The sequence below is a fragment of the Electrona antarctica genome (genome assembly GCF_951216825.1).
Source record: "Electrona antarctica genome assembly, chromosome: 4".
NCBI classification, from domain to species: Eukaryota; Metazoa; Chordata; class Actinopteri; order Myctophiformes; family Myctophidae; genus Electrona; species Electrona antarctica.
Window position 1 is genome coordinate 16,236,928 of NC_136809.1, and position 24,339 is coordinate 16,261,266.

The following is a 24,339-nucleotide window of genomic DNA, read 5'->3' on the forward strand; positions in this document are numbered from 1 at the left end:
TGTTTTACGTCATTTCCGAGTTTTTAGACAGCTGGTGGATGGAAAAGAAGCTCCACCCCCGCGGCTGACTGCTGCGGAGGAGATCGTTTCCGGGAATCTGTCCGTCGCGGCAGTCAGCCGCAGGGGTGGAGCTTCTGTTCCATCCACCAGCTGTCTAAAAACTCGGAAATGACGTAAAACACAGCTTCTTCTGTCCGCGGCTGTCTGCTCAAGTGTGCCCATGCTGATAGGGCTGCATAATTTAAAAAGTTTCATTTAAACTATTAAATCAAATGAATATTGACTTGCTGAAATAACCCAAATAACATTTTTGTCTATTAACAATGGGCTTTAATTACCACAATTAACACATTTGTTTTCATAATATAGTAGTGACGATTTTGCCTGGCATCTGCCTCCACGTTATCAGATTTTGAAAAATACATTTATCTAAGATTCTTTTCACAAATTCAGTTTTTTTGGTCAAAAAAAGCTTTATTCAACGATTTCCACAACACACAGCGTTTTTGTTTAATTTTTTCTCATTTATTTTACATCTGGTTCACATCTTTTGTCCCAAGACGTGAATTGGAGCATATATACATCTGTTGATATTTTATTGGTTAAGAAGAGCGGTGGACCGACGTGCCGACCATAAATTCTTAACGGCAGAGCTGCCCATCTTGACATGTCCTTGTTTTCTCTTCCTAGGAGTCACCTGGCAATGACGAGGACAGCCACGCAGTACCCACTGCTGACCAGGAGGACCTCACTCCTCAAGAGAATGAAAACTCTGTCCCAGGAGAGAAGAAAGAAGAAGACATTATCATTGACAACAGAAATGCAGAGGTTGATGAAAAGATCAGCAGCAATGTTGAGGTTCGTAATGATGACGTCACGGTCATTCTCTTAAGGTGCTGCCAGACTATCTAAAGAGCCGCGGACATTCTCGGCAGTCTGCAGCTTATTTTTCCGGGTTTTTAGACAGCTGGTGGATGGAAATTAAGCTCCACCTCCGCGGACGACTTGCGCGACGACCAGATTCCCGGAAACGCTCTCCTCCGTGGCAGTCGTCCGCGGAGGTGGAGCTTAATTTCCATCCACCAGCTGTCTAAAAACTCGGAAAATAAGCTGCAGACAGCTTCTTCTGTGCGCGGCTGTCTGCCGTTTTGCGCTTGGGTGTGGAAACACTGTTAGGCTGTGTAAACTCTGTGAATGTAGCTTCGATGACGCTGAACGGAATTGAGTTCAGACCTAAAAAATCTCCACAGGTAGCTTATCAGAATGTTTGGAATTTTAATTTAGTCTCACTCCATTATTCAGTCTGGAAAATTAGTTTTTGGTCAAAAAAAGCTTGATGATCACTGTTACACAATTTACACGGAAGGTTTTTTTTTTTTTACATCCGGTTCACATCTCGGGTCCCAGTGGGCCTTCAAATAATCCCGTCTTTCTTGACGGAAAAACACTGCCGGTTTTGGAAGGATTTCTTAATACATGGCAGTGAATGTGTCAATATAGAAAATGAATAAAATCCGCACATCCAGTTGAGTAAGAGTCTTTGTTTAATGATCATAGTGCTCCGCAGCAGCAGTCATGCCATGGAGGCCATTGTCTGTCTGGTATGACTGCTGCTGCGGAGCACTATGATCATTAAACAAAGACTCTTACTCGACTGGATGTGCGGATTTTATTCATTTTCTATATGTTCATTTTGAATCTGCACCCAGCACACGCCTGAAACTATATGAAACTGTCCGAGTAGAGCGGGCCTTTTCCCTTGAAGTGAATGTGTCAATACATTCCCTGCCAGGTATTAAGCAGTGAATGTGTCAATACATTCCCTGCCAGGTATTAATTAATTAATTCACTCCTGCCACGATCTTTTCACAATCTTTTCATTTTGTACTGTTATTTTGAAGGCAAACGATTCGCGGCCTTGGACCGGAAGTGAGAAACAGCTATGTAAAGTCACCTGCAATCTTTTTTAACACCATGGAGGCCCAGGGCGGAGATCTCCGTCAAGTTCAAGTTCATGGTCAAGTGCCCAAGGCGGAGATTGATAAATAGGACGGAGATTAATGATATCAAAACCGATCGCATCGCTCCACAGCCTAGGAGCGCTTGTTGCCCAATCCTCAATGACGCGCAAGAGTGACACGTCATCGAAAATGTTCCCTGCCTGTTTAGCTGACGAAAACGAAAATCTTAAAACGTTCATAACTCCCGATCTAAATCATCCCGTCTAATTCTGAAAAAAGATCCTGTGTTTGACGGCCTTCCGCAGTCCAGTCGCTAGTCGCAATAGATTTATTCTTACCTCCCGTTGTTGTCGATCGACTCTAGAGTGGTGTGGCTATTGTTAGCTGCTACACAGACATTCACAAAAACTTCCGGTTCGCCGGTAAAAGTGATCCGGGCGCTATAAATGATGGGCACATTAAGTAATGGATTAAATAGGTCCGGGCAAGCAAGGTGTTAATAAGCTTTTCCATATAAATATTAGATACTTGTTTAACGATACGATACATGATTCTATCCTGTAAAAGTGTTTAATACTTCTGCTGCTGGATTTGGTTTCATTTGAACTGTGGTCCAGCTTGACATGTCCTTGATTTCTATCCTAGGAGTCACCTGATGATGACAAAAACAGCCACACTGTTCTCCCTGCTGACCAGGAGGACTCCATTCTTCAGGAGAATAACAGCCACACAGTGCCCCCTGCTGACCAGGAGGACTCCACTCTTCAGGAGAATAACAGCCACACAGTTCCCCCTGCTGACCAGGAGGACTCCACTCTTCAGGAGAATAAAGAATCTGTCCCAGGAGTGATCAAATCAGAAGGTGCCGACTTGAACAACGTAAATGCAGAGGTTTGTGATGATGGTTGAACACACATTGAACACACACTTGAACACTCATTTCATTCTTGGAATAGAGAGTAAGTGACAATCCGCAAGATCACAAGAGACTAAAAGCAATTGGAGCTAGAGCCCTGCAAGCCTGTTGTGACCCGACCAGGTCCCGGCCTGGCCCGCCAAAACGGACCGTTTCTATCCCTGACCAACAGGCCCAGGGCTGGGGTGGGCTCACGTGCCGTTAGATTAATTTTCCGATGTGAATTTCACCCAGACTGGACTTTCTTCTGCAGCACGGCAGCATGCTCCGGCCGCTGTCCACTCCATAGTGACGTGACAATCCACCCACAACCCACCCCTACACACACACACACACACACACACACACACACACACACACACACACACACACACACACACACACACACACACACACAGACAAGCACAGTTATCTGAAGACTTTTAACAAACGGTGTGTTGAATTATCTTCAGACATAAAACTTATTTCCTTCAATCTCTGTCTGTCAGAGTGTCCGTGCTACAGTGCTAACCGTGCTCTCATCCTCTCTCTCTCTTCTAATTAGTTACAGTATGCGCTGCAGCTGCGAGCGCACACACACACACACACACACACACACACCCCGAGACAGCGACGTGTTGTGAGCTTGTAGATTGGCTATAGTGCCGTTCTGAGCAACAAGCAGTCATAATTTAAATACTGCAGGAGAATTACCGCCTACCACACGAGTACAGTGTTCTTCAGTCATTATCATTATTATTGTGGGTTTGTTTTTTATCATGCAGCGTGAGAGCAGAGCGCTGCTAGACTGTGAATGCACGCACAGTGACGTGCTAGAAAAGGTGTCGGGCTTCGGGCAGGGCCGGGCTTTAAAACTGAGGTACTATAACGGGCCGGTGCCGGGCCTTAACTCAATGGACCCGGGCTGGGCCAGAGCCCATATTTTGGGACCGTGCAGGGCTCTAAGCTGTTATTTTATTGGTTAAGAGCGGTGGGACATGGGTGGACCAACATGCCGACCATAAATTCTTAACGGCAGAGCTGCCCATCTTGACATGTCCTTGTTTTCTCTTCCTAGGAGTCACCTGGCAATGACGAGGACAGCCACGCAGTACCCACTGCTGACCAGGAGGACCTCACTCCTCAAGAGAATGAAAACTCTGTCCCAGGAGAGAAGAAAGAAGAAGACATTATCATTGACAACAGAAATGCAGAGGTTGATGAAAAGATCAGCAGCAATGTTGAGGTTCGTAATGATGACGTCACGGTCATTCTCTTGGGCTGTAAACTCTGAATGTAGCTTCAATGACACTGAACGGAATAGTTCAGACCTAAAAAATCTCCCCAGGTAGCTTATCAGAATGTTTGGAATTTTAATTTAGTTTTACTCCATTATTCAGTCTGAAAGTGCTTCACATTGTTCAGAGTTTTCTGAGATGGGTGTTGCCAAAGAGGGAGACTTTGGCAATTGGTTCATCCTGGTTCATCCCCAGACCAATAGGAGAGATGTCATCATGTCGAGCGACAACTGATCCATTTTATCATGCTCCTCAGGTGACGTTAGAGGAGGACCAGTTCCAAGACTTCCCAGACTTCCTGGACTTTGTGACAGTAGACGAGGTGGGATACACAGTGGAGGAACCAGAGGCAAAGACCTCCAGCACACAGGGAGACAAAAGCGCTGTAAAAGCAGAGGAGAAGAGGAGAGGAGGGGACAGGGGGACACGGGAGAGGGAGGAGAGGCGGAAAAGGTACAGGGAAGATTCTCCTGGGTCAGGGTCGAAGGGAAGTAAGCGGAGCTCAGGGAGAGACGGCGTGGATACAGCAGAGACATCCAGCCGGCAGGGAGACAAAAGGGTGGTAAAAGCACAAGAGAAGAAGGACCCGGCGAAACGCGTTGAAACAGAGGAGGAGAGGCACCAACGGAAAGAAAGAGAGGCCAGGAGAGAGAAAGATGTGTCGAAACACGTTGAAACAGAGGAGGAGAGGCACCAACGGAAAGAAAAAGAGGCCAGGAGAGAGAAAGATGTGTCGAAACACGTTGAAACAGAGGAGGAGAGGCACCAACGGAAAGAAAAAGAGGCCAGGAGAGAGAAAGATGTGTCGAAACACGTTGAAACCGAGGAGGAGAGGCACCAACGGAAAGAAAGAGAGGCCAGGAGAGAGAAAGATGTGTCGAAACACGTTGAAACCGAGGAGGAGAGGCACCAACGGAAAGAAAGAGAGGCCAGGAGAGAGAAAGATGCGAGAGAGAGACGGCATCGGGAGGATAGACGGGAGGAGAATGTGAAGAGGGACAGGGAGAGCGAGTGGAGGTATAAGGAAGTAAAAAAGGTAAGGTTATACAGTTCAGCTGCTCCCATGGCTTTTTCCCCAGCTTGACGTGTCCTTGTTTTCTGTTCCTTGTTTTCTGCACCTGATGGTACATGAGGTGGAAGAGGTGAACTAAAACTCCTTTGTTTATTTGGATCCCCATTAGCTCCTAACCTGACTCCGCCAGATGGGTGGCGGTATTGATTCACAAGTTCATAATACAGCCCCATCTGGTGCTGCTCAGACTGTATTCACACGAAGATGCCACTTGCTGCAAGCGGCAGGGGTCTCTTCCTGGTCTTTAGACAGCTGGTGGATAGAAATGAAGCTCCACCCACGCGGTAACTTGCAGCGTGGGCATTTCCGGTTTTCTGGAGCTTAATTTCCATCCACCAGCTGTCTAAAAACCCAAGGAAGCTCTGAGAAGGAACAGAATGTGTTACATGTCTTCTGTTATTTTCTAGAAGTGATTATTACTTTACAAAAGGTCTCAGTCATTCATAAATAATGTTTGTTCATGAGCTGGTCACTGAGCTCTCATTGACTCCAGTGCAAACTGCCGGATAGTTTGGCTCCCATGAAAGTGTCCATGAAAGTGTCATGGCGCAGCCCAGTCACGTGACCACTTATCTTCCTTCTCAGAGCTTCCTTGCTAAAAACCAAGGAAGCCCTTTTGTAAAGTAATCACTTCTGGAAAATAACAGAAGACATGTAACACATTATTGTCTGCTGTGTTGTTATTCGATGTGTACACTGTAATTTTTATAGAGGTATGGTATCTAAAGAGCACAAAGTACCTTTCTGAACGCACCAAGTATCGCGATACTTCCCACCGTTTCCACACCTGCTGTTTAGATCCTCAGATAAAATTATATTCTGTGCACATCGAAAAGTAAGTGATTAGAAAACAACCTGTGATATGTCTTCTGTTATTTTCCAGAAGTGATTACATTACAAAAGGTCTCAATTGTTCATAAATAATGTTTGTTATGAGCTGGTCCAGCCGGCTCCATTCACTGCCATGTATTCATTGCACTTCCGGTGTGAGTTTGGCTCCCATGAAAGTGTCCATGAAAGTGTCATGGCGCAGCCCAGTCACGTGACCACTTCCCTTCCTTCTCAGAGCTTCCTTGCTAAAAACCAGGAAGAGACTCCTGCCGCTCGTGGCATTTTGCCGCCCCTTGTTGCGTATATCTGGAGGCACTGACAGGGACTGCCGATGAACCGGCCCGTGGCGGGCCAGACCAATCGGCGACAGCTACGGGCGGGATCTTCCAATCACCTGCCAAGTAGCTTTAAAAAATGGATGGCCTTCTTCAGCGATTGGGCTACAGTGATCCCAGATGGAAGTTGGTTGTGAAACAAATGTAAAGCAAGTGTCTTTCATCTGGCGGAGTCAGGTTAATTAGCTACTACTTTAGACAGCAGATCCTTTGAATTGAACTGAACTACTTCCCCTGGTTCACACAGTTCAGCCTTAAACCCTATTTATACTTTGCCGTAGACGTGCCAAAAAGAAGCAATCTACAAGCTCACAATGCGTGAGCATGTGGACATGCAATGTTTGGCGTAGAGCTGCCACTATCGATTATTTTTCAGAGCTATTATTCTATCGATTACTTTCTCCATTAATCATGTAATCGGTTAGTTGGAATAATTTGGGATTTTGAGAACATTCCTTGCAACTTTGATCTTAAATTATTGATAACTTAAATGTGTCACTAAGCTTGATTGTGAATGAAAGAGAGACAAATGCCTCATTCCAGACATAGGTCACTTACTGTAAACCAGACATTGGTGCAGTGATTCAGGTCCATGTGTGTGTTTGTTGAGTGTTTACAACAGGCTTCAGCCAGTCAGAAGCAACAGAACTAATTGTTTATTTTATTGTCGCCACCAGGCCGAAGGCATGGGGAGAGAGTATGTTTTGCACCGTTAACCCGGTCGATACCAGATTTTGCACACACACTCCCTGGATGCCAACGATGAACCTCTGCCCCAAATTTTCCAGAACGGCCTGTTCTAACCAGGAGGCCGACTTTTGAAAAACACATTTTTGGATATTACTCCTCCAGATGCTGTCCAAAAATCCCACAAATCGTTACACACTATCCCTATAGTCATGTGTTCAAGCCGGATCTGTCCGATATTTCACATTGGCTTTCAAAGTTTGCAGGATTTGCAATTTACGTGAAATCTTTCACAGACTTTCCTACTAGGCTGAGGAATATATATCCCACCCTTTTCACATTGGCCTGTTATAGTGCCACCAGCAGTTTTTGGAACAAAATGCCTCAAATCATCCAATTGCCAACCAAGGCGTAAGAAGAAATGGCACCCTTTTCACATTGGCCTATTATAGCGCGGCAGCGCCACCAGGAGGCCACAACCTGACCTTCCCTGGTGGAGACCTGTGCCCTGAGGGGCACTTTATCTAGTTTTTTTATTTTAGTTTTTTTCCTCACTTCCTCACTACTTTTATACTTGCTAATGATAAAATGATTCTAAAGTCTTCAATCAATTGGAGATATTAACTCATTGCAGTTAATGTAGTAGACAGTTAGTGCTGGACAATTAATCAGAAAATGCAATGAAATCTCATTTTGTGAAGAATTGTGCAGCACTAGTTGGCTTTCCAATTAATTTGTTATTTTATCATGTTTTTTTAATAAATATTTTCAGAGAAAAAAATTAGATTCGTGTGAGAATTGTGATCTAAATTCTTGTGATAGATGACACATCATACATCATCAAACAAAAACAACGGCTAGACCAAAAAGGTGTAGCCGTATCTTATAATGCACACCCTTCTTACTTTAGTCTATATAAAATAGAAAAACAATTGCACAATCATCATTCATTAAAAATGAAAGACAATGTTTCTATAGTGTTTGTAATTGTTAGTTAATGAACTACAATATATGAATTATTAATAATAATGAATACTTCCTGTCATACAGGTCAGCTGCTGTCATGTATTTGGTTTAATTTGTACTGTTGCTTGTGCTTGTTTGCTGTGCCTAGGAGTCACCTGACGATGACAAAGACGACCACACAGTGCCCGCTGCTGAAGAGGAGGACTCCATGTCAATTCTTTATGATTATGTAAAGTCTGACTATATTAAGATGTCTTATAATTTATTTGGTGAGGTAATAGGCTACTACTGTAATCTCTGTAACGTCAGAAGGAATGAAGAAGACATAAACTACCACTTGACCATAGACAACCACTTGAAGGGAAAAAAACACAACGTATTGCTCATTCAGAAGAACACCTTAAGGAGCTTGTACCTGGCCATGAAGAGATATGACTTTGAGGATATCTGCAGGAATGAATGTATGACTCGCTTACACTGTGAGCTCTGTAAGTACAACCTCAAAGAGACTGTACACGAACACCTGAGGAATAAAAGACACATTACTTCACTGTTGTTCAAGAGGGTGAAGGTCAGGGAAGGGATCTGTTTGGCTGGAGTAAAACAGACACCTCTACAACAAGGTGTTCTTTGGTACAACTGGATAGCAGAACTGCTGTATAAAAAGGAAGAGACCAAGGCAATCACGGAAGAGGAATTGGACAAGATTAGATCTGGACCAAAGAAGACCAAGTCATCTAGCTCTGCTGCTGGTGATGGAGAGGTTTGGTCCAGCAAGCCTGCTGATCTTGAACTTTCCAAGGTATTTGATACTTTATAGTTTTATAGTTTTGCTGACTAGTGACTTAATATTTTAAAATTATCCTTCTGCACTGTAATTTTTACTCTTATTTTCCTTGCCATTATTTGCTGTAGACATCACAGTTTTGGAGTTTTGAGAACATTCCTTCTAGCAACTTTGATCTTAATTTTTTTTATTTTGAGCTTGATTGTGAACATCTCTCTCGGTCTTGTGATCCATCTTAGCTGGTCCACAGATATGCAGGAATGGTTTACTTGTGGGGACAAGGGTTACATATTGTAAAGTAAGATGTCGTTGCAGTGATACTGATACATGTGGTCCAGCTGTCTGTTTGTTCAGTGCTTTCGAACATCTGGGTTCAGCAATCAATAAGCTAACGGAACAATTTGTTTTATAGCAAGCCTTTTCATTTTGATACTTGCTCATGATGAGACATATCATTCAGACATAGTATTAAGTAAAAATTGTTTCAATCTGATTTTCTTTGTGACACAGCAATCAATTCACTCCTTTTTGTTACTACTTCCTGTCATACAGGTCAGCTGTTCCCGTGGATTTGGTTTCATTTGAAGTGTTTGACATGTCCTTATTTACTCTTCCTGTAGGAGTCGCCTGCCGATGACAAAGACAGCCGCACAGTGCCCACTGTTGACCAGGACTCCATACGACCTCAAGATCATGGAAACTATCTAGAGGAAGTGTGTTTTGATGATGGCACGGTCCTTGGCTTCCACTGTAAAGTCTGTAAATGCAGCTTCCTAACTGATACTAAAGACACCCACCTGACGGGAAGGGTTCACAATGAAAACGAGATTGAGGCGAACCTCAATAAATATATTGTAGAGGTGGTTAATGCCCCGAATAAAAGGTGCTTCTACTGTAGGCTCTGTGATCGCACCCTCCCTTCAGGTGGGAAGGACCTACACCTGAAGGGAAGAAGACACGTTGCTAATCTGCTTGGCAAGAACAGGAAGCTGATGGAGGTCCAGCTGAGAGATGATACTGATGAGAAGACCAGCGGCAAGGATGAAGTGGCTGGACGAGACCTCCTGGACTTTGTGACGGTAGACGAGGTGGGAGACATAAACAACTTCCCCAGTTCTCCTCCGCCCGATACCGTTGACATGGATACTACAGTGATGGTAGATAAGGTAGGAGATGTGAGTTTAAAGGTATATTCAGTGATTTTACTTAATTCCAATATCACTTATTTTTTCTTTTTTTCTGGATAATCCTCCCTACTATAGAGTGTGCTGACCATATAAGGAGTTCCTCCCTGTCCCCAGTGAGCCCCTGGGGTCAAAAAACCCTAGTTTCAGTTTTCGTGGCGGGTGGCAACGCCTTCATCCAATCAGGATGAGAGGGGCCTTCCTCCAATCATGATCGACTGGGGGCGGGCTTTGGTGCACATGCTGTTGGCCTGTTGCACTTCACCCCACTGTAGAGCGTGCATGTGCACATTTTGTTACCGGGGCGGACTGGGTGGTTTTCCAAATCACCCAAATCACTGAATGCTCCTTTAAAGACATGGATACCACAATGATGGTACACAAGATGGGAGACGTTACCGACTTCCCCAGGTCACCCAGTTTAGCATTAAGCCTTAAGCCCAGTATACTTCGTCGTGGGAAGGTGTCACACAGAAAATAGCTCACGATGCTTAGCAGATGTGATGCGGCGTGAGTGCGTAGATGTGCTTTTTTCATTATGTCATTAGCCACCATTTCGATTTTGTAAATTGCACCACACTCATTTCAGGCACAGCCCTTGATACAGTACTAGGTGGCATGCATTGCTAGAACATTCCTAGCATCATTGATCTTAAAATTCAAGTCAATTAAATGTGTGGTATGCTGTCCTGATTGGGAGACAGTGTAGGCGTAGATGAGACGGATAGATGAGGGAGACATCTGGCAATCAACCAACATCTGCTTGTTACTGTAGATTGGCAATGGTCACCACTGGCTGTTGTGCACTCACTTATATTTGATCATGTTGGTGACAACCAGCCAGTTGGTTAACACGCCTTTACATACTGTGTAGACTGTAGAGATACTTGCTGACTAAAGCCTACATGATTCTATCCAGTGAAAGTGCTTCAAACTGACTTAAACCGTGAAACAGAAATCACTTGCAGGCATTAACTATACTTTTCAGTTAACACTTCACACCTGTGGATTTGAACTGTTGCCCAATTTTATTTTATGTGTCTTTGTTTACTGTTCCTAGGCGTCGCCTGCCAATGCCGGCCACACAGTGCCCACTGCTGACGAGGACTGCATTACTCAGGAGAATGAAAGATCTGTCCCACGAGAGAAGAAAAAAGGTGTTAAGATGGACATCAGAAATGCAGAGGGCCATGCAAAGATCAGCGGCGAAGATGAATATTTTGAGGAGACTCATAATCGTAACAGCAAGGTCATTCTTCTTCATTGTAAACTCTGTAAATTTGTCTTCCCCTCAAATGATAAAGAGAAGCACCTGAAGGGACAAAGACACGCTGATGGTTTACAAAAGCTAAAGACGGATGAAAGTTTGGAAGCGATCTGTACTCCTAATGGCAAGCTCCTTTATCTCCAGTGTAAACTCTGTGAATGCAACGTGGCACTTAATGCAAAAGACCAGCACCTGAAGGCAGAGACACACACAAGAAGATTTGATGCCAAGAAGTTGAAGGACAAGCTGAGAGATAATATTGCTGAGAAGACCAGCGGCCAGGATGACGCTGCTGGGAAACAAGTTGATCTTGATCTTCCCAAGGTATTTTATATAGTTAGTTTGTTTTGCTGTGTATTGAGTCTGGATGCCTGGGGATCGAAACCGGGTTCTCTTAAGGGCCCTGTTCCAAAATCTTTTAAAGACCCAAAAATAAATCAAGACTTGAGCTTATCAACACTGCTATAGAGCCTAGTGGGTCCGTGAAGTGACCTCAAGAAATGAGTGACCCATGTCAGTTAATCAAATCACTGGTGTACAAACGATCCAGTCTAATACAGTTTTTAAATCAATTGAACATAATGTAAATATCAAATCACTTTGCACGGGGGAGGGATTGGCACGATATTACTTTATTGTCAGTTTTGTGATACAGCAGCCCACACAACACATAATACACATTTTGTCTTGTGATACAGCAGCCCACGCAACACATAATACACAAAGTTGACACGCCAAAGCAGAACAAATTGGAATACATACATGAATATCACACCCGTGTGAAGTGAGGGGCACTCTTTATCACGCTATGATTAGGTAATGTAAGGATGATGTAAAACAAACAGTGTCAAAACAAACGACGTACAATGACGTACATTTTCCCTTCATTGTCAATGGCGTTTTTAAAACAAACCTTGAACTAAAAACAAACATTAAACCTGTATATAGGAGGGGCTAGCGCCCCTCACAAACATGAAGACAAGCAGTGCTGTCCTTCATTGTTCTATATTTACTGGCCCATGGCCAGGTTCTAAATTCAGCCTAAAAATCGACAGATGAACAAAGCACTTCTTTAGTCTGGCCCTTTTAAATTGTGTGTTAACGCGTACAGGATAACACTTTCAGGGCAGGCGTTACAATTTGTCAAGAATTGCATCTTTCTAGTTTGAACCGTTTGTTGTCCAGCTTGACTGTGTCCTCGTTTTCTGTTCCTACTAGGAGTCACCTGACGATGACAAAGACAGCCTCATCGTGCCCTCTGCTGACAATGAGAGAGAGACGAAGAAAGATGTTAATGTGGATAACAGGAATTTAGAGTGTGATAAAAAGATCAGCAGCGAGCATGAATATGTTGAGGAGGTTTTTGATGCTGTTGGCAGGCTCCTCTGCTTCCGATGTAAACTCTGTGAATGCACCATACCAAAAAACGTTTCCACACAGCTGCACATGAAAGGAAAAAGACACAAAGATCTAGTAGGCCTACTTGCTGCCAAGGGAGACAAGAGAAATACAGAGGATTATGAAAAACGGAAATGTTACGTTGCGGCTCGTAATCCTTCTGGCAAGGTCACTTTCCTCCTCTGTAAAGTCTGTGAACGTAAGATAAAGCTTTGTGATAGAAAACAGCACCTGCAGTCAGAGCAACACAAAAGAAGATTAAAACACAAGGGTTTCTCCAATGGCAAGAAGCCGAGAGACGATGCAGATGAGAAGACCAGCTGCAAGGATGAAGCTGCTGGGAAAGAAGTGAGTACAGACCAGCAGGATGAATATTTTGAAGAGGTCCGTACTCTTAATGGCAAGGGCGTGGCAAGGGCGTTTCTCCGCTGTAAACTCTGCGAATGCAGCATAACAAATAAAAAAGACCAGCACGTGAAGACACTCATGGATTGGCACCTGAAGACAGAGGTGCACACAAGAAGATTAGAAATCAAGCGTTACTTTGATGCCAAGAAGTTGAAGGAGGACAAGCTGAGAGACAATACTGATGAGAAAACCAGCCACAAGGATGAAGCTGCTGGGAAACAACCGAGTAAAGACCAGCAGGATATTAAGGTTGGAGAGGAGCTTTCCAATGAGCTCGCTCACTCATAACATTGTGTCTATGGTGCATGTACTTTTTAAATAGCCATAACTTTTGGCAACCGATTTTCAAACTGTTTGGTTTGTTATACACATCAGATGATGTATTGTATGTACTGCATACTTATAATTTACTGTCATATAAAAATAACATTAATCAGATAAGCATCCTGAATCATAGCCATGTTGATAATCTTTGTAAATCCGTCAAGATTTCAGCGAGTTAAGAGTAATTTTGTTTGAGCAGATCACCAGCTACCATACATAAAAGCGCTGTGCTGCTGACTCTGCCTTGCGCCACTAGCCTTATACAGTATACTGTATCTATTAACTTTTGCCCAGCTTTACGTGTCCTTTTCTGTACCTAGGAGTCACCTGACGATGACAAAGACTGCCACACAGTGCCCACTGCTGACAAGGAGGACTTCACTCCTCGAGAGAATGACACATCTGTCCCAGGAGGGAAGAAGAAGAAAGGTGTTATCGAAAAAGATGAATATATCGAGGAGTTTTGTAATCCTATTGGACAGGTCATTCGTCTCCACTGTAATCTCTGCGAATGCGCCGTAACGCACTATCACAGTCACTTGAAGACCGAGACACACCAAAGAAGATTAAACCTCAGGCTTTACTTTGATGCCAAGAAGATGAAGGAGGACAAGCCGAGAGACGATACAGATGAGATCAGCTGCAAGGATGAAGTCGCTGGAAAAGAACTAAGTAAAGACCAGGACGATATTAAGGTTGGAGAGGTTCTTTCCAACGCTGCTCCCACACAAGTCTGCAAGCCGGAAGCAGAGGAATTGGACAAGGTTAATTCTGGACCAAAGGAGACGACCAAGTCATCTAGCTCTGGTGATGGAGAGGTTTCTTCCAACAAACCTGCTTATCTTGAACTTCCCAAGGTATTTGATATAGTTGATCTGTTTCGCTGACTAGTTTTGCAGTCTCTGTAACACATCTAGGGGCCGCAATCTGCATTCAAAGATGTTCCTAGAATCTTTGTCATTGGTTGAAAAAAAACCCGGACGCAATGACTAACCAATCAGGAAGTAGACAGGCAAATCAGCCAATGACAACGCTTCTAGGAATGTGTCACAGAGACAATTTTTTTCTGGGAGCGTTCTACCCATTGCTGGCTGTCTGAATACAAAAAAAGGTCAATACAATGTTGACATATTATTGCTTATAGCAGCTTTAACTTGCATTTATTTTCTAAGGCAGATCTTAAAAAAAGCTGAGGCAGAGTAAATAAGGATTTGATGGGATCCTAAAGGAATTTCTTTTGTAGCAAGCATACCACCACTTTGGCCTAACAGGGAACAGGGTGGACACTTACATTTATTCTTTCTCGGTTTTAACATGTCGCCCCTTTACTTGACACCAACCTCTTAGGCCTCACCGGGGCCTGTCACCCTGGCAACGGCTGCTCCAGAGACGTCAGAAGCCCATTCAAAAATGTTGGACCCGGTCGTCACCGCTGAGCACCCACACTCGCCTGTCCCCCAGGCCATGTACTCCTCTGACCAGCTGGACACAGCTGTGCCTCAGCCTGTAGCAGGTAGCACTGCTCCCTCTGTTCCAGCACATCTACAACCTGCTTTAATATGATGGGACACGTTTATTTAAAGGACAACTGGGTTTTTTCAACCAAGGTTCATGTTTTAGGTTGTTATTAGAGAAAGTAAAATATGACCCCAGGAAATTACATCTGGCGACAAAAGATCATGGGACCTAGTGAATGTGAAGGGGTATACTAGGGGGGATGCCATACTGTGTCGTAGGCTCAATAATATGTCAGTTTGTCACCTCCCCCTTCTCATTCAATAGATCCTGTGATCTTTTGTGGCCAGATGTAATTTCCTGGGGTCTAGTAGTAGTAAATATTAATACATATTTAGCCCCATGTTTGAATGCCCCCACCCCTGTCAAAAATAGCTAAAATGAAAGAAAGCAGCAAATTAAAAAAATAACACTCATCTTTTAGTTTCTTTAATAACAACCGAAAGAAAAAACAAAGTTGTCTTTTAAACTGGGAATGTTACTGTAGTTTAATACCGAAATTCAAAATCAGCTGAAAAGTCCTAAAGAATTTTGATGTCTAACTAAACTACAGCCAATATGGACTCCACCCTGGCAGATGATTCCCTCGCTGCATCTGCTCCAGCTGGGACAGCCGGATCACCTGAGGGTTCCACCAGCCCCGATTTGGAGGTGTGCTCCTCTGGTGTGGAGCCTACAGCAGGAGGAGAGCAGGAGAACCAAGGTCCAGACAGCCACAGCCAGGCTGATGAGTTGGTGCCAGAGAAAGTAGAGCCGATGGAGGATGTCGAGGACAAAGAGAAGATGGCTACCTCTGTCTCTGGTAGGATCTATGAATGTGGTGTTGTTTAGAAATGATACACACTTTGTAGTGGATTGCTCTTTAAGTTATTATTTTTGGGGTGCCATCCAGCTTTTCAGCCGACAATTTTTCAGCATTGAATAGCCTTACATTTTACTGCAACCCTCCACATGAATTTGAATGGCTAACTGAATGTGAATGGTGTGTGGCACAACTTGGATAATACAATACAGTCAAACAACAGCATGTTGCCCCTGGCCAGTCTGTAGACATATAGTACTTAATTTTACTCTCTACAAATATAAACACACCCAACATTCTCTTTGTTTTAGCGAAGCGCCTTATGTCTGAAGACGAGAGGTCTGAAAACGAGAGAAGGGAGGACGAACCTACGCAGAAAAAACAGAAGACACTAGCTGCCACTGCTGACAGCCCTCCTCCCTTTGACCCTAATAGTGCTGAGGGTGAGATGCTGTCCATGCCATCCACTGTAAAATGAAAAAAATAACACTCATCTTTTAGTTTCTCTAATAACAACCTAAAACATGAACCTTGGTTGGAAAGAAAAAACAAAGTTGTCTTTTAAACTTGGAATGTTACTGTAGTTTAATACCGAAATTCAAAATCAGCTGAAAAGTCCTAAAGCATTTTGATGTCTTCAACTACAGCCAATATGGACTCCACCCTGGCAGATGATTCCCTCGCTGCATCTGCTCCAGCTGGGACAGCCGGATCACCTGAGGGTTCCACCAGCCCCGATTTGGAGGTGTGCTCCTCTGGTGTGAAGCCTACAGCAGGAGGAGAGCAGGAGAACCAAGGTCCAGACAGCCACAGCCAGGCTGAGGAGTTGGTGCCAGAGAAAGTAGAGCCGATGGAGGATGTCGAGGACAAAGAGAAGATGGCTACCTCTGTCTCTGGTAGGATCTATGAATGTGGTGTTGTTTAGAAATGATACACACTTTGTAGTGGATTGCTCTTTAAGTTATTATTTTTGGGGTGCCATCCAGCTTTTCAGCCGACAATTCTTCAGCATTGAATAGCCTTACATTTTACTGCAACCCTCCACATGAATTTGAATGGCTAACTGAATGTGAATGGTGTGTGGCACAACTTGGATAATACAATACAGTCAAACAACAGCATGTTGCCCCTGGCCAGTCTGTAGACATATAGTACTTAATTTTACTCTCTACAAATATAAACACACCCAACATTCTCTTTGTTTTAGCGAAGCGCCTTATGTCTGAAGACGAGAGGTCTGAAAACGAGAGAGGGGAGGACGAACCTACGCAGAAAAAACAGAAGACACTAGCTGCCACTGCTGACAGCCCTCCTCCCTTTGACCCTAATAGTGCTGATGGTGAGATGCTGTCCATGCCATCCACTGTAGGATCGATGATTTACATGTTCAATATGTTTCCATACATTTCTATTGTCCTTGATTGCTCAATGTCTGTGCTTGCATGCAGCCCCTGCAGGCATGGAGTTCCTGGTTCCCAAAACGGGTTTCTTCTGTCAAGTGTGCAACAGCTTCTTCAGTAGTGGAGAACAGCAGTCAGAGCTGGACCACTGCAAGAGCCTGGAGCACAACCACAACCTGCAGGTAGGACCAACATGCACAAGACGATGCTGTTGCACAAGTAGGGATGGGGTGGGTAGTGTGGCTCTCAGGAGGTAGATAAGTAGACATGATAGATAAAGTAGGTGAAATGAAACCAAATGGACCCGCAAGGATCCATTTGGTTTTTACACTCTCAAGAGTTAAATTATTGTTAAACATCTTCATTACTTACTTTACAAGAAGTCCACACAATTTGAGAATGTACAATTTTTATTTTGATCAACTTTTGTCTGTTTATTGTGGACAAAATCTTGTCCAACAACAAAATATTTTTTAGTTTTGGGTCTGAGAGGCGGTGGTCCGTGGCTCAAATGCAGAATAAATAATCAGCCATGGCATTAAAAAGGTTGAAAACCACTGCTTTACAGGTTTCCCACGGTCATGAAATACCTTTTTCCAGGCCTGGAAAAGGTTTGGAATTAATCAAATGTTTTGGAAAATGCTATTGATTTTGTTCATGTCCCAAAACATGTCTAGCATTACGTGAAATATGTTCAGCCCCTAATGTATACCGGATGTCACGTGGACACGAATAATAGATACGTTGTGTTAGCTTTGTAGATCTGTAGTTATTTTTGTCACGTGAGACCTTTGCTGGAGTCGTGGGGCATTGATAGCATAGGTGTAAACTGTAACTGTCTCAATCATACGGTGCCTCATTATTGCACCGTATGATTGCTATAGGCTTAGAAATGGGATGACATACTTTGAAGAAGTTATGGAAACGTTTTGAAAATTCATTGTTAAAAATGTGAGGGAAATCTGCCTTTAGCAAGACACCGAACCCCTAAATGAGCCTGATTGTAAAGTTCTTTGTATGCTAGTATTTTTAAGGAACCTGTTGTAGAACATTGTTTACTCTGTCTCATGATATACTTGACATCATTGCAACCCATTTGCTAAGATTTTGGCATAATGTAACATATTGACTCTGGCAGATATAATTACCACCACTTAGAATTCAAGGATGTTTCTGCACTTTCAGTGATAATATCATTTTGACAATTTTGGTCCTTCAAGATGTACAACTCCTAAGAACTGCAGGCTGCTTCCCTCTGCTGGACATTGTGGGAACTTTTGTGAACATGTAAATTTGAGCCAATGAAGTAATTTGGTGTATTTGATGTTATATTCTGTTTTTTGTTTGTTCTTTTACAGAAATATCTCAAGAGCAGGAAGACAACCTCTAGCTGAACATTCATTTATTATGAACCTGAATAACGGAGTCAAGTCAATCCTCTCCTTAACAATGTATTGTCACCCATCAACTGTCCACATTTTCTTGTTGGTAAACATTTTGTTATTGTCACTTTTCCTTTTTATTTTGTGGTACTTTGATTAATCATGATTGAAAAGAAAGTTGTTTTAACGAAAACTTATAAAGAGAAAATAATATTAATAAATGTATTTGGTCTTTTCTTCTGGTGACTGACTTCTGGTGTTGTAATAATTTATAACGTGTGTTCTGATTTTTCAAATGCCATGCTAAATATGTGGGACCCTATAGGCTTTAGGTCTATGTAGAAATGTCTGACATGACGTGAATCCTCATTCCTCACCATAGAAAATGTAGGCTATTTTTCATTTTAAACAATTAACAAACAATTAAACAAACCCAGAGAAACCGTGAAACTGAGCCAAGATAATATCTTGAGTCACAGCATTCAGTGTATTATAAATTCCTGTGTATCTGCTGTAAAACCAGAGCAGATTGGTCCTTTACCTCTGCACCAGCACTGTCGTGACTCTAGGATGCAAGATTCACCTTTTGAGGGGTGCTAGCCCCTCCTATGCCCAGATTTCTGTGTCTGTGTGTACCCCCCCCCCCCCCCCCCCCCCCCCCCCCCAATAGCGATGATTTGATTGGCTGAGGTCAAAAGTGAGGGAGGATGCCAAAAGTGTTTGGCTGGAAGCCTGGAATGTGATGATGAATGATATAAAGAGCGCCCCTCTACACACAAGTGTGATTCTTTTTTTAATACACAGAACCTAGAAAAGATGACAATTTATATGTACATAAGTCCAGTCTAATTATATTGTAATTATTTAGAGTTGTTACGTTTTAAATGTGTTTATGATCTCTTACTGGTTGTAGAAGTTGGTCAATGTTTGGCCTTCCTACAGCACTGACTTATACACACAATCACACATTAGCAATATTCCTCTATGTGCTAATGCTTTAATTTGTTGGTCATTCTGTCCATAGCGCTAATAATGACATGTTTTAGAGACTTTTCATTAAAAGGACATATACAGTAATAAGTGTCAGTTTCATTAAGATGCACAGTTTTTGATTTAAAACCCATCCAGGGCAAGGGAGTCACTATGTGGCCAGGGAGCATGGATTTGATAATCCATCTGTAGGCCTACTCTCTGTGGTCAGGTAAATTGGTAACGCAAGTCAACAGGGAATCAATAATCATTCTGAATCATCAGGCCCTGATGTTGCTGTCCCGGACAGCATGAACTGTGATAGATTTTTGTAGCTGGAGAAAATAAGTGGGCCAAGGATGGGATGGAGCACTAAGCACTAGTCATTCACCTTTTTTGAGGGGTGCTATCCCCTCCTATGCCCAGCTTTCTGTGTCTGTTTTACGCAAATGTACGATTCACGCACTCCCGACCTTAGATAACAAACTATCTTTACACCTGGGAAAAACTGAATCCATTCTCTTTGGATCTAATAGTAATCTCAGCAAGGCAAATGGCTTCTTGGTTAGAGTGGGTGACGATGTTATCACACGTAAAGATGAAATTACCTACCTAGGTTCCATCCTGGAGGCTAATCTTTCCGGTGATAAAATGGCCACCAACGTAATCAAAAAAGTCAACCAAAGAACAAGATTCCTTTACAGGATCTCCTCACTGGTCGACAAAAACACCTTGAAGACCTTAACAGGAGCCCGTACAAGGCTTCTTTGACTATGCATGCACCTCCTGGTACCACAGCACCTCAAAGGCCCTTAAAACTAGGCTCCAGACCTCCCAAAACAAACTGGTCAGGCTCCTACTTGGCCTCACCCCCCGAACCCACCTCACCCCTGCCCACTTTGACAGACTGGCATGGCTTAGGGTCGGCGACAGAGTACAGCATCTTGCAATGGGTCTGGTCCACAAGATTCGATACTCCACCAAGATACCCATGTACCTGTGTAGATACTTCCTTAATGTTAACGAAGTCCACACCCACAACACCAGAGGGAGTGCAACGAATCATGTTCAACCCAGATTCGGCACAAACAAGGGACTAAATTCTTTTCGCTCCTATGCCACCAAAATGTGGAACGCCCTACCAACAGTCATTAAGACATGCGAATCCCTTGACTCCTTCAAAACCGCTCTCAAAGGGCACCTACGGATGGCTGCAATTCGAAACTGGCCCCCGTAAAATATGAATCCCCCCCAGCGCCCCCCCCCCCCCCCCCTTTTCCCCTCACTGTATATGTTTATTTTCCCTTTTTACCTCCATTATGATGAATTCCTGTACTGTTCTTTGTCTATATAGAAGTGTCTATTTGTACGTCTCTAAATGTTTTGATGATTTGAACATGGTGGACCCTGTTGTAAACAAGTGTAATGCTTAATTGGGTCGTCCACTCACAGTTAACAGCCTTTGTATTGAGTTTGTGCTTGAAATGTACTGTAATTCTGCAAACTGTTAATACATTTTTAAATCAATCAATCAAAACGCACTCCCGACCTTAGAGCTCCCGACCAGTGGGAGGCTTTACTCTAAGGTGGGAGGGAGGGAGCAATGTGCCGGAACTAAGGCATCTAGACTTGCCGGAAATTCACAAGAAGAAGAAGAAGAAGAAGAAGAAGTCAGCCTGAGCTGAAAGTGTGTCGCTCTGCGTCTGAGGAGAATAAACAAACATCCTTCCTGACACACAAATCCAAGGAGTTCCACATTACAATACGTGATAAAAAGGTACAATTATATATCTGTGTTGTAGCTCTGGTCCATAGCTCAAGTCAAATGCCTTTTGCAGGCATTAGAGCTATGGACCAGAGCTATCTGTGTTGAAATAGAGGTTATGAATCACAATGCATGTGTGGGATAAATAAAGTATAGTCAAATAGTCTTTAGCACACACAGGGAAGAGAAGTTGCCTTGCATGCATGCGCACTGTTTACATTGATTTTTGCACATTATATTATTGCGTTGTAACTTGTTTACACGCGTGGACTGGAAGCTGTGTGCTGTAGTGACTTGAACCCACACGTTTATAAACCTTGTTGTTTTAACATGATCACAGAGCAGCCACTGTAACGTTAGTGTTACACGTTAGCATTAACATTAGCATTAGGAAACTGGAGGATAGCTCATTTGCTTGCTAGCTCACTTTTCGGGCACTGTGGCGCAGCCCCTCGACTTAAAGGGACACTTCACCCTTTTTGCAAAAATAATATATGTTTATGATGACGTTTTCTAACACTTTCCTGGGGTCTTTATGTGTGTAATATGTGGTTTTAGATGTCATGCAAGACATGCATACTGGACACTTGCTTCCTGGACTACAATTCCCATAATGCTTTGGTGCACTGCTCCTCCTTGTGGATATGTAAGGACGGAAGTAAGTGAGCCCAATAATGGACACTGCTAAAATCTAAAATATCTAAAACCACAATTTCACACACAAAGACCCCAGGAAAGTGTTATAAATCTTCTAAACGTCATTAATATATTGTTTTTCTCACCAAAACAAAGATGGGTTTAAGATGTTGAAAGCCTACTTTGCTTGTTGGGAACACTCTGAGCCGTCCCCATTATTGTTTATGCCATTGATCATTGATTGATTGAAAATTTTATTAACAGTTTGCAGAATTACAGTACATTTCAAGCACAAACTCAATACAAAGGCTGTTAACTGTGAGTGGACGACCCAATTAAGCATTACACTTGTTTACAACAGGGTCCACCATGTTCAATTCATCAAAAAATGATGTCCACAAATGTTATAGTAATGGTTGCAATTAGGCCTTACATTTCAAATGTTCAAGCATGTTCAAATCCAGTATACCAGTACTTTACCTTATTTCAGACCATTTTCCAAAGCATACGGGCTTCTGGTGTGCACTCTTCTGGTTACCCAGTACCAGAGCCATAGAGTAAGACAGAGTTACGCAAACTCGGTTCACTTCATGGGGCCAGTCCAATGGTGGCTCTTCTACATATACTTCTATTGAGCATGGGGACAACCGGAAGTTTACGGAATGCATTGGAGTCTATGGGCTTCGCGAGTACATGAACCACGTGACCGGGCTGTTTTCTGCCCCCTCAATATCCCAACTCTTCTATTAGATGGCTCTGCCCAGTACTAACTCAGTGGTTCTCAAGCAGTGGACTGTCCGGGGACCACCAGTGGTCCTTGAGGTGGTCCCTAAATGTAAATGGAGAGTTGTTAACCAAATGGACCCACATATAGATCCTTAAATCTTGAGAACATAGAATGAAACTAAATGTACACATAAGGTTCCATTTGGTTTCATTTTAGACTATCAACAGTTAATTTATTGTTAAACATCTTCATTACTTAATTCTGAAGTCTACACTCTACACAATTAGAGAATGTAGTAGTAGCATGGAATTGTGAACAAAATCTTATCCCGTGACAACAAAATATCCTACTGAGAGGCTAAATCTCATCAAATGGTGGTCCGTGGCTCAAATGCGGAACAAATAATGGTCCTTGATATGAAAAGGGTTGAAAACCCCTGGTTTAACTATATTTGCATACTACAAGCCTAACAACAACCAGAGTTTTTTTTTTTTTTTTTTTTTAATCAACACGCTTTGATTTGACAATGATTTCACTGTTCAGCAATACCTGTTAGCTGTCTGGGGGCCTCTGGCAGACAAGGAACGGCTCATGGCTTCTATGCTGCTTCTCACTTTAAATTGTTTACTTTGTGGATTCTACCGTGGCTGAAACGGTACTGTACTTCCATACTTCTGATGTCTCAGTCTTTAGTTTTTGAGTGGTGCAACCACTCCAAGGAACAGCTTTGTCCCTATGGGTCTATCTATGGGACTATGTTTAGAGTACCAGTAGGGGGTGCTGTTGCACCAATCGCTTCAGACTGGTCTGATTCTTCTTTAGACATAAATTCAACTTGTGTTCTTCTGAGCCGGTAGTACTGTCACATTGTCAACTCATGCTTGCAGGTTTGTTGTGGTTTTGAATGGAGGCAGGGTGTGGGGCCAACTCTCGTGAGAGATATAAGCCAACCCACCCCCAAAAACAAGTCGAATACAAGCCAACTCTTGTGAGAGAAATAAGCCAAATCTCCCCTTGAAAGACAAGCCCAATAATATGATTGATGGCCATATAATCCTAATTCTAAAAAGATTCAATGCATTATTATAATTATACTATACTATACTATACTACTGTATAAGAATGAATGTTTTGGTCATTTAAATTATTATACTATTACACCCATGCTTTAGCCATGGCTTATAAGTAGAGACACCAGACGAACTGTGAATTCACCCTCCCCCAAACCAGTATTTATTTATATTATATACATCAAAGAAATGTAGCTTGTTAGATTTTCAAAACAAGCCACCGCATTTTTAAAACTAGCCCAAAAAACCGCAACCCGCTAAAACGCAACTCCTCTGGGAAAAAATAAATGAAGCCAAACGTTGCAGGAAATAAACAGACTTGGCAGTTGGCACCCCTGGTGTGGCGGCAGCAGAGATCGTATCTTAACACTAAAAGCACTTCTCTCATTGGTCATGTCATGAGTAAATGAGCCAATGAGCTGAGCACATTTTCAGACATAGACCCAGACTCACAGGTCATGCAACAACGAGAAGGGGAGCAGTTGCAGGACCGCAGAATTACCGTAATTTCTAAAATAAATCATCATATTGATTCCCCAACCTCAAAATACGGAACAAAGTGTGTCCTGACCTGTATCAGTTCAATACTGGACACTTTTAATTTCCATATACGGGACAATTCCGTATTTTTTTTACAGGGATGGGACTTCCTCTCAAAAC

The 24,339-nt window shown here is 42.9% G+C and overlaps 2 protein-coding genes across 9 annotated transcripts in view; both read left to right on the forward strand.

The window, feature by feature from the left end:
- Positions 1-18,763, forward strand: part of LOC306921584 (uncharacterized protein) — a 32,366-nt gene extending 13,603 nt beyond the window's left edge. For 4 of the 7 annotated variants that reach the window (XM_079498773.1, XM_079498774.1, XM_079498775.1 and 1 more), the window contains exons 12-27: positions 691-858; positions 2,607-2,852; positions 3,935-4,102; positions 4,411-5,190; positions 8,194-8,847; positions 9,453-10,007; positions 11,077-11,607; positions 12,502-13,338; positions 13,734-14,270; positions 14,761-14,926; positions 15,482-15,730; positions 16,042-16,173; positions 16,378-16,626; positions 16,938-17,069; positions 17,179-17,312; positions 18,489-18,763. In XM_079498773.1, coding sequence (XP_079354899.1) covers positions 691-858; positions 2,607-2,852; positions 3,935-4,102; positions 4,411-5,190; positions 8,194-8,847; positions 9,453-10,007; positions 11,077-11,607; positions 12,502-13,338; positions 13,734-14,270; positions 14,761-14,926; positions 15,482-15,730; positions 16,042-16,173; positions 16,378-16,626; positions 16,938-17,069; positions 17,179-17,312; positions 18,489-18,524 — 5,574 coding nt within the window. In that variant the 3' untranslated portion in view covers positions 18,525-18,763. The remainder of the gene's footprint in view (positions 1-690; positions 859-2,606; positions 2,853-3,934; positions 4,103-4,410; positions 5,191-8,193; positions 8,848-9,452; positions 10,008-11,076; positions 11,608-12,501; positions 13,339-13,733; positions 14,271-14,760; positions 14,927-15,481; positions 15,731-16,041; positions 16,174-16,377; positions 16,627-16,937; positions 17,070-17,178; positions 17,313-18,488) is intronic. The other 3 variants (XM_079498778.1, XM_079498779.1, XM_079498777.1) reach the window with 3 other exon arrangements.
- A 2,382-nt stretch (positions 18,764-21,145) lies between these two features.
- The window catches only part of LOC306921586 (uncharacterized protein), a 36,001-nt gene continuing 32,807 nt past the window's right edge, over positions 21,146-24,339 (forward strand). For both annotated transcript variants that reach the window (XM_079498780.1, XM_079498781.1), the window contains exon 1: positions 21,146-21,258. The gene's annotated coding sequence lies outside the window, so the exon portion shown is untranslated. The remainder of the gene's footprint in view (positions 21,259-24,339) is intronic.